Here is a 10,934-nt window from a genome sequence, read left to right as displayed (position 1 = left end):
GTGTGTTGAAGAATTGTGGCTGTTTTATTGAGAAAAGCCCTTTGGGAGATCGAGTAAAGGGCAAAGGCAGTTATAGTTTTCATTCTTTATGGCTTTATTATGAACAATGTTAAACCAATGAAGTGAAAGTTGAAATATAATTCCATTGAGCTGATAAGTAAAATAAGCTATGACAAAGCATTCAGTGAAAAAAGTTTGTTGGTTAAAAATACCTTACAACTAATAGACCAATGTTCAACAAAGGGTCTCATTTATGGCATTGCAAATGCCATAAATGAGACCCTTTGCATTTGCAACCAGCAGAATAACTCATTGTTACACTAAGTAGGATAAAAACATCCATTTGCCTAGTAATGTTTTGCAGCTATATGGAACTGAAGCAAAACATTAACGCTATGAAATAATGTAAATGTAATTTTTTGTCCAAATAAAGTACACCCCTGTAAATTTGTGAATTGGTTAGTTCCTTTTTCCATTTATGATTACACACCAACCGTATTCTTCCCTAACCCAGCAAAAAGTCTTAAAATGTGTCCATGCTTTTTGCCAAAATATACCTAGCTGTACTCAGTCATTGACCAAATCCTTTTGATTTCTAAGGTTAGTCAAGTATTTTGCTCACAAAGTTGTTTATTATGCAAAATGTTTCATATTTGCTGCCATTGATGATATGTGTAATGTTTTTTTTTTCAATACAAAAGTGACTTTTTAATTTTCTTTTAAAAAATAACCAAAGCATTGCAGGGCCACTGCAGTACAGTCCATAAATCACCTGATATTTATCTCTGCAGTCTTTCACATGTACACTGTTACAGTTAAGTGGAAAAACATTTTAATCCCTGTTTGACTCACAACACTGCATGGGGGAAAAAAGTCTTCATAAACATTTGCATTCTTTCCTACACCTGAAAAAAAATATTTCTTCGTTAAGATAGCAAAATATATTGATCATTACACTGTACATTATAAACAATGTATAATCCCGATCTTTGCACTGTCTCACAACATTTACATTGTTTGTTCTACATGTAACCAATTTATTTTGTAATTCCTTAATCTAACCAGGTATTTTGGTTAGACATTTGTACATTATGGAAATGTCCCCTCTCTCTATCTCGGCAGTCTTTCACGTTCACACTCTAGTTCCTCTACTTTAATTTTAATCCATAAACAGGTCCATATGTTTTGCGCACAATGGCACATTAGACAAAGTATCTCATCCCTGAAGTCTTTTACAATGTTAGCAATGTTTCCTACACCTGGAAAAGTATAAAAACTCTCAAATCTTAAATGTAAGCAAATATTTTGGTCATAGCATGTTACATTAAATCAAATATAACTTCTTTATCTCTGCAGTCTTCTCACAACGTTTACACTATGTTTCACACCAAATCATGTTGTTTTCATTTTAAGAAATAAGCAAGTACCTTACTTGGAATGCTCCATTACACAAAATGTTACATCACCCCAGTTTCAACATGTTTGTCATGTTTGCTCCATTTAAACAAGGTTTTTTTTGTTACTAGACCTAAACAAGTATTTTGGCCACAGTGCTTTACATAATAAAAAATGTCTATTCCTTACCGTTTCTAAGAATTATATATATATATATATATATACATATACATATATACATATATATATATATATATATATATATATATATATATATATATATATATATATATATATATATATATATATATATATATCCTGAACCTAATATGTTGTTTTAATTTCTAAACCTCACCAAGTTTAGTACGCTCCCTTATTAAAATAAATTTAAACATGACATGTTCGAAAAAACAAAAGTGTTGTGCTTGATGGTCCTTCAATTATTATCTCGTTACCAAAAGTCCTATGTGGTGACAGAAGGAGGACCCTTTCAGAAACACTCATAAGAGTCATTTTTCGGGTTGTTGACCAACTGGATGGCAGTCTTGGTTGGAAGGCTTCGCTCGCCACCTATATTTATTCAAGGCCATTGATTGTTATAGTTGTCTGCAACATAAAGTTTCCAAGGATCCATCAATCAGAAGCCATTTCATCTGAAGTTAGCAGGACGCACCATCATGGTTGTCATGGTAGCCATCAGATTTGGACCCTTCCAGTAGTACCACTTAATGCCGTTAAAGCGGACTACATTGGATGAAGCGGGGTAATATATGCCATTCAGGTTGGATGGGCCACACGCGTCAAACCACCATCCTGGAGAGGGAGAATTCCAGAGAGTTCAAGGAGAAAGTCACAATCAGTCAAATGGAAGCTCGTGAAATCTAACACCTAAATGTAAAAGCTACAAGTCAGCAGTAACTTTATGCTGGAGCAGAGGGGAAATAAAAAGCTCCACAGGACATTTACAAGGAGACGAATAAAAATGTTCAACAAGATGGGTTGTAAAGAGAGACAGATTGAGACAGGGGCAGATGAGTAGCAGGATTTGATGGACAGCTCGTACCTCCCGAGGAGAGCTGTGCACACTTGCAAGTGCAACGGTCGTTGTCTCTGTCCTTGGTGCTGAACTGGCTACCAGTGTGGGTGAGGCTGCTGGTTTTGCCGGCGGTGCCACTGAACCCCTCGATGTGAAGGCTAGATTTTAACCAGAGCGGAAAAAATCAATAAAATAAAATCAATAAATAAACAGAATTACTGTAAAATGAACAGCCAGTTCTGATTAGTCACAATAAATCCACGTTGGACAACTTGTTGGAATTTAAAAATGGCATTGGGACGCTGATGCCTGGAAATTGTTAGAAGTTGAGTATATATATCAAAAAATAATTAAAATATTTATATAACAAGTCTACACACCCTTCCTAACAGTCCTCTCAAGTGAGCCAACAATTGTAACCTCACATTCAGTTCAAGTAATTATTATGTTTTTGTTTTTTTATTTTGATGTGGTTATGGTATCGATATGATGCTGAAATTTTAAATCCCTTTTATTTCATACTTTTTAGCGGACATTGAAGGGTTTTGGAATAAATCTAACTGGAATTTGGAATTTTTTAAATTCCATTCAGGTCAACAAAACCCTAGCTTCATCTGAATAAAAGTGACTCCAGATGATGATGCTGCCACCGCCATTTTTCATTCGGGTTTTGTGGTCTTTTTTACAATGTCCAGCATTGTTCTTGTGTCAAACTTATCATTTAGAATTGTGGCCTAAAATTTAAGTTAGGTTTTATCTGACTATACTGTCCCTCCATAGGTTTTTAGAGGATTTTGTTCTTGCTTGGCTATTTCTCTTTGGAAGAATAGTATTCTGTGTTTACAGTCCTGCTCCTTGGTCTAAACAACAGTAGAACTTTGTCACATAAAGAACAAAACAAGTACTTAGCAGGAATTCCTGCAGCCCCTTAAGTCTTACTTTTGGATCACACTGTCTTTTTTCTTTTTTTTTACCAGGGGTGTGTCCACTTTTTAGTTCAACACCCCTCCAACCCTGCACCACCGTAGCGCCACCCCCAAGCCCTGGGGCAGGTCAGGTTTGTTGCTTTCAAATACTAAAGAATAGGGATATTTTTCATATCTTTATTTGATGTCAGAATCTGAGGAAAAAAGTATGACTTGAACAAAAAACCTACAAGAAAACAGCAAATTAACCAGTATCCAACACTTTTTGTTACTTATTTTTTAACATATAAAATCAAAATAAAGAGGTATTATTTTGGATAAAGGCTCTCTGTCTGCTTTGCACCACAATAGATTCACATTCAGCACACATCCACAAAGACAATAATAATGAATAATACGTCTACAAAAAATGCTAGGTTATATACTCTAGAAAGCAACTGTAGGATATCACAGCCTTGTTGGCATACAAGGTAGAAGCTCGCCTCAGGTTCACATTGTTGTTAAACATCACTGCGAAAACTAACCAAAAGAAATCTCATTATTTTCCTTCCATGCCGCGCTTTGAGATACAACCCAGTTTGAAAACGAGTTTCTGCCCAAGTTCCAGTCGTTCTTCTCTTACAAAGTATTGACTGGCTGAATGAGTGTGCATGTGTGGCTCTCCGTGCTTATTTGTCCACCCAAGTGTGAATCAGAGCTGCTTTGAAGAGAGTGTATGAAGAGGTGGGTCCTGCTGCACAGCGTCTCCTCTGTCCCCATATTTCTGTCCCAGTTAGAGCCAAGCTCTCCTTCTGAGTTTTCTGACACCCCTGTGTCCCCCCCTCTGTCGCCGTGAGGCACGCCGTCTGTGATGACTAAATGAAGAATTTTCTTCGTGACTTTTCAGGTTCAAAGGGCTGGGAAACGCGTCATGAAGGGATGCGAGAGGAGAGCTTGAAATGACAGCAGTGGGGGAGGAGAGTGATGATGGAATAGCAAAGGGGTGCATTTAGGAGTTTTGTCAGGGGCAGAAAAGTAAACTTTTTTGCCTTTGTAAGAGATTAGCGATATGAAGGAAATCGAGCACTTTCAATGAGAGACTACAGGATATCCTGTTGGAAGATGCAGTCCTGTGAAAATAATTGGCGCCCTCAAAAATGTCTTGTTTTTTACTTTTTTGTCACACAGCAAACACATTTTGTCAACACACAAAGATATCCTGAAGATGATTTTATACACTTGGTCCTGTTTGAAAAAGAAACTCCCTCCCCTACCCCCCTAGGGGATTTGAAGCTGCTATATCAAGAGTGAGTGGCTTACATCACTGTGAAGGAATTTCGACCCGCTCCTCTTTGCAAAATAGTTTAAGGTAACTCCACAGCAATCTCAGTGATATGTAAGCTCAGGTTTTAACTAGGCCTCTCCAAAACCTTGCGTTTGTCTAAGAGACACTCAGAGGTGGATTTGCTGATGTGCTTTGAAACTTTGTTCTGCTGCATAATCTGGGTGGTTTTGAGGTCAAAGTCAAACTGATGGATATTCTCCTTTGGGATTTTCTGACGCAGACTTCACAAGTCCAGCAGTTATAGGAAGTCTGTCACTGTAATATGGGTTGGCTCTGTAACTATATGGCTGAGAGGAAACACAGTAATACTCAGCAGGACAGTCAAAAGTCTCCCCACCACACTGGTACTGGGAACTCCACAGCCATTAAATTAAGCAGTCTTCATTGGCCTTAGAAAGCCCGGTTGAATGGCGGCTGTCTTATCGTTCCATGAAGCAAACAGAGTCCATAACATTACTTTTGAGCAAGGAGATTTAAATATAAAGTCCACACATACATCCTCAAGCACACTTTTCTTATAACTCTCTACAGAGGGTAGTGATGTATACTTGTCACATCATTAATCAGTAACTTAAGCTGTCTTAAAGAGACACTACACAATTATGACTGTTGTCCCACAGATGCCCTTTTTGCCCAGTCTTTCCTATTGTTGAATCAACTGAAGCAAGTGAGGCCTGCCGTGCCCTAGGGGCTGTTTATGGATCTTTTGTGACCTCCTGGAATAGTCGTTGATATGTCCTTGGAGTCATTTTGGTGGGCTGGCGACTCCTGAGAAAAGTCACCACAGTTACATGTTTTCTCCATTTGCAGATAACGACTCTTGGGGCCATAGGGTGCTGCTTCTTTGAACCTATTAGCTTAGTAAACAGAACTGGGTGTGGCTAGTGAAATTAAATTCAACTTAAAAAAGGTATGCTATCTTACAGCTGATGACAAATAACAAAGGGGCAAGTGTCAGTGTGATTTGGATAGTCTTTCTCCCCTAATAAATGGAACCATAACTTAAAAACTGCTTGTTTGTGTCTGATGATCTTAACCATTAAATTACGACAAACAAAAAAAAGAAATCTGTAAGGGAGGACTACTTTTTCACTGCAATGTTCAGATGATGGCAGGTTCCAGTTATTCTAACCCTTTTAAAAGCCTTCCGATTAGCCCTTATTGCCAAACAAATTACTTAAGCTATTCTGTTAAATCTGCAGAACAAGGTAGGTGTCCTTTTATGTTGTTGTTTTCTGCATAGCAACAAAGATAGGTTTGGATTAAGGGAATGTCCACAACTTCCTTCCCTATAAGGACGGCTATTTTTGGCAACCTCAAAGGAGGAGGTTTTCTGCCATGTCAATGATTTATGTATGAATCTTGTTAACTGAGTTTTAGGTGAAAAGCTCCACACTGCTCCAGGGAGTGCACTGGATCCAGCTGGGAATGAGAATCTCTACCGCCGACTTCCTGCGGCGCACCCAGAGCTGTGGTTAGGGAGTAATAATATAAACCCACCGGGTCAAGCCGGCGATTTCCAGTGTGCATATAAAGCTGGTACGAGTTAAACAGAATGTGATCTCAGATGCAGCGGGCAAAGTGAAGTGATTACACAGACTCAGGTGCATCGTCTCACACAGAGTAGCCCGAAGGCGAAATGGTGAAACACTCCATTTTATTGCGCTAATTACGTGCAAAAAAAACTCGGGGAAACTCAATTTGCTGAACTATTAAGGATTTTGAAAGCCTAAACCTACATGTGATTGTGATTTGTCATCCCTCAAATCATCAGCCTCTTTAAACGCTAAATGGGGGCAAGTTCCAGACCTTGTATTAAATTTAACTTATTTCCTTCCAGAAGAATAAGAGCTTCAGCACTCCCAAACATAATCTCGTTAGTGATTGCAGGGTTACCGGGGGGAGAGCTTTGTTCAACTTGTCACTTCCCGGCAGTGGCAGCTACAGCTGAGGGTTTCAGTTAAACTCCAGGGGGGAATGTGGCTCCCTGTGGGGAATCTCAGGGGCAGCTGGAGCTGCTGTGACGTGGGAAGAAAAGTGAAGGCATTCCATGACCTCCGCTTAGCTTCTCATTTTAAGTGATATTTCAGTGAAGCGTGTGGGTTTGAAGATAGAACTTCACTATGACCCCATTTAAGACATCTGCCATTAAAGTGTGTGTGTGTGTGTGTGTGTGTGTGGGGGGGGGGGGGGGCACAATATATTGGAATTTTATTTACTACACACACAGAAAGTAATAATAATAATAATAATAATAATAATAATAATAATAATAATAATAATAATAATAATAATAATTGTGCAATGGAAAATATTTTTCATCTTGAAAATATTTGACAGACAACAAAGCATATTGTTATTGCTGTAGTCAGCCCCCTTTACTCTGATGTACCACTATCTAATCCAGTGCAACCAAGTGTCTCCAAAATTCACCTTATCAGTAAAACAGTGTGAGTTAATCCATCTTTGGAAAATAGAAAATGACCAAAACTAACAGGCTGGACAAGACAGAAGCAGCCAAGAGGACCACGATAACTCTGCAGGGGTTGCACCACTCCACAGCTCAGGTGGGATAACTCTTGACAGGACAACTATCAGGTGTGTTCTCCACAAATCTTGTCTTCCTAAAAGCGTGGCAAGAAGAAAGCCCTAATTGGAGGTTTTCCGGGCTGCTACAAACCGAGACACAGCAAGCATGTGGAAGAAGGTTCTTTGGGAGGAATGTGCGCGCTTAGACTACTGCTGTGTATCAGAAAACTAGCATTACATGATACCCATCACACCATCCCTGCAGTGAAATATGGTGATGGCAAAGATTGTACTATGGTGATACATTTCTTCATCTGTGACAAGGGGCTGGTCGGAGTTAATAGGAAAATGAAAAGTGGTTCTACGAAAGGTTGACTCTGAAGGACTGAATGCAACACCATGTAATTTCTTTTTTTTAGACTTGTATGTAAAACGTTTAAAGGGCATGTTTCATTTTTCACCCTTAGCAATACTTTTTGTTGGCCTATTGCTTTAAATCCCAATACTGCAAATTCATCTTAATGCATGTAATGTGACAATGTTATAATTATTATCTCTAAATCTTCCACTGGGACACATGCATTCGCAAGACATTTTAGTTTTAATTTATTATTTGGCCAAACAGAACTTTATTTAGAAATGGAATTCTTCTGAAAGAAAAAAAACATGTTATCTAATATTACCTGTAGTTGTGGTTTTCATCGTCAATGTAGAAGTGATCGTAATGAGAGAAGGCTTCGTTCCCCTCTCTGTCCCGGAGCTGGATTTGCAGACTGTATTCCTGCGCGCTGGTCAGCTTGTGAATGATATCGTTTCCCAGCCAGTGTTCCCCTGATGGCTCTCCGAAGCCCTGGATTCAACACAAAGACAGAAAAAGCAATAGAAGAAGAAAATATTCTAACTAGGGGAATGGTTTTTCCAGCCATCTGCCAAGTATTTTTGGAGTTAATATGAAAATGGAGCTCACTTCGGGCAGGCACATCTATCATTTTGATGTGTTAAGACTGTTGACTGCATCTGGGATGTAAAACACTCCATTCCAACAAGTTAGAGACCAGCCATGAGAGACGTGGATTTACCTTTGCCTCCTGTCGGCGCTCCATCTGCCTGGCTTAAATAAAATAAAAGCTAAAGTAACCACTAGCTTTGAGAAATAATCCATTGTTTGGGCCTGAGACATTGACAGGAATGTAAGTGATCCAAATTTTTGGCAGAGGAAGCAAAAATGATTAATGAATTGGACAAAACATAGGTAATATTTATATTTGGGAGAGATTTGGGGGGATGTTTCTAAAAATACAGTCAGGCAGATGCCTCTATATTGAGGAATTTATTTTAACTCCTCGCCTGTTTTGGTCCCAGTCTTGTAAGACGCTAACCTAAGACAGTAAGAAATCTAACCTGCACGTTAAACACTTAAGCACTGCACTCCTTCATCTAAAAATGTATTACAACATCACTGCTATCTTGAATTCGTGTCACTCTTTGCACAAAAAAATGAAAATAATTCATGTTGAACTCTTCCACAAATACTTTAAGGATTTGTTTTATTAAGTTAGGTAATACAATAGTTCACAATTGTTCTTAGTGGTTTAATGTAATTATCAGTTCTTTCCTAAAGACTTTAGAGGAATACATTTTTTTGTGTCATTATATTATAATATCAAAGTAATTTTAAAAATATTATAATGTTATGAGAGAAATGATCATCTTACTGTTCACAAGTAAAAATGTTAACTATTGTATTCTAAAAATGTGAACATCACAAACAGAATTTGGTCACATTTTGTTTTACATAAAAGGCTCTTTACATCAGGGTATATGCTGGAATGGAGTCACTTTTTCAGTGTGGTACTGGATATAGAGTGTCAGTCAGTTTATGACATAATATCTTCTTTTACTTTTTATTTATTTTTTTATTTTATTGATTTTTTTTATAACAGAATGGCATAAACAGTTTTCTTTTTGTTTTTCTGTACTGATCACCTGAGCATCCAATGGTGAGAGTTCAACGCCTTACATACTGTCCACGTTGCCCCAAGTGGTTAAAACATATAATAATAATAACAAAAAGCCACTTCCCTGCCGTTTCAGTCAGTTTAGCATTCAGCAGGCCTGTATGAAGGCTTTTCTTTAATGCAGACATTCTGTCTCCATTGCGCACCTTGAGATTAAGTTATGTTATTATCGGCTCATTAGCGGGACTTTTTGCGTGCAGCATTTATGCAAATTGTGTAGCAGTGGTGGTGAAATAAATAAAGTGATTGTTGAACTGTATTTACCCTGCAATTTACCAGTTGTCTACAGAGATAGGCTGAAGCCTTCCCAGTACCCAGTGGTGATAAATCTGGACAGAGCTGAGGGCTAAGTACAGGAGATAGATGGATGAGTGGTAAATAGAAAAGTAACTGCAGCAGCGCTGTGTTATTATTGAAATAAACCCTTACTGTTTCTACAAGAAAAAAAGGATGAGTAACATTCAGTTGCTGCAAATAACATCCCCTAAAATAATGAAAAAGTGTCTGAAACGATGGCAGAGGGGGAAAAAATATCACATTTGCTCTTTGAAAAGCAACTTTTTCTGCCTTAATTATTAAGGTGGAAAAATGAATATAGTTAAAACAGGGAGTGAGCATTCTGACACAATTAAACCAAGGTCAGATAAATAACTAAGCTAACAACCAAAACAAAGAGAAAAATAAACAAGAACCATGTCTCATACTCTACAGGCATGAACGTGTGCTGAAAAACATATCCGGTCCGGGCAAGTAAAGCTTGTTTGGAAAGGATGCCAGCAGAAAGTGTGTTTAAAAATAAATTGCAATGCCTATGTTTGCAAGGTTACAACTGAACAAACCGCAAGACTTCTGGAAGAATGTCATTTGGACCGATGGGCCAAAAAGTGGAGATGTTTTGCTACAGTGCATTTGGCAAAAGTCAAAAAAATATTTCAGCACTCGCACCTCATACCAGCTGTCAAGCACAGTAGGGGAGGTTGGACGGCTTGTTTGGAGACCACAAGCCCTGGACACCTTGCGGTCACTGAGTCGGACATGAACTCCTCTGTATACCAAATAATTTTACTGTCAAATATGGAGCCATCTGTCTGACAACTGAAGCTTGGCCGCAAACGGATCAGACCAGCAGGACCATAATCCGAAAGCCATCAGCTAACCAGCTGCATAACGGCTGCCACAAGGACGGTAGGTGTTGGCGAAGTTAAAGTCCAGACATTAACTTTCCTGGCACAATAATGGGACTGTGTAAAGATAAAGGACTACTAACCTTAATGAGCAAAACAATCCTGCAAATAAAAGTGGAAAGAAATTCCTCAGAACATTATTGAAAAGTCATATGGCTCTACAGAAGATGATACCGTCAGGTTTGCGCTGATAAATACCATCATCAGTTATATATTGTTAAGGTGCTTTGGATTTTTTATTTTTTTTTTGTCTATTTTAAATGCTTAAATTGACAAACTTTGTGGATGTTGGGTGAGAATTCATGTTAGACTTACAATAAATGCCACACTTGGTCTTTTTTGTTTTCTCTCCATCACATCTGGTCTTTGTCTACATTTAGGTATTAGATTATAGGAGGCCTATATATTCTTATGGTTTCTGTTTGTCAGGCTGTTAGTTTTATTCTTTAAATGTTTTGTTGTTTTGTTAGTATGATAATATATATCATAATATAATATAATATCCCCTGGTGGACTTTATAC

General features: G+C 38.1%; 1 protein-coding gene across 1 annotated transcript in view; it reads right to left on the bottom strand.

The window, feature by feature from the left end:
• Positions 1 to 1,699: 1,699 nt before the first annotated feature.
• The window catches only part of angpt2b (angiopoietin 2b), a 34,631-nt gene continuing 25,396 nt past the window's right edge, over positions 1,700 to 10,934 (bottom strand). Inside the window, exons 7-9 of the mRNA XM_012874484.3 lie at positions 7,894 to 8,060; positions 2,459 to 2,589; positions 1,700 to 2,208 (exon numbers count right to left, since the gene is read on the bottom strand). Coding sequence (XP_012729938.2) covers positions 2,045 to 2,208; positions 2,459 to 2,589; positions 7,894 to 8,060 — 462 coding nt within the window. The 3' untranslated portion in view covers positions 1,700 to 2,044. The remainder of the gene's footprint in view (positions 2,209 to 2,458; positions 2,590 to 7,893; positions 8,061 to 10,934) is intronic.

This window comes from Fundulus heteroclitus, chromosome 13 (assembly GCF_011125445.2).
Source record: "Fundulus heteroclitus isolate FHET01 chromosome 13, MU-UCD_Fhet_4.1, whole genome shotgun sequence".
Lineage (NCBI taxonomy): Eukaryota > Metazoa > Chordata > Actinopteri > Cyprinodontiformes > Fundulidae > Fundulus > Fundulus heteroclitus.
Note: the sequence above shows the minus strand (reverse complement) of the source record. Positions and strands in the feature narration are given on the sequence as shown.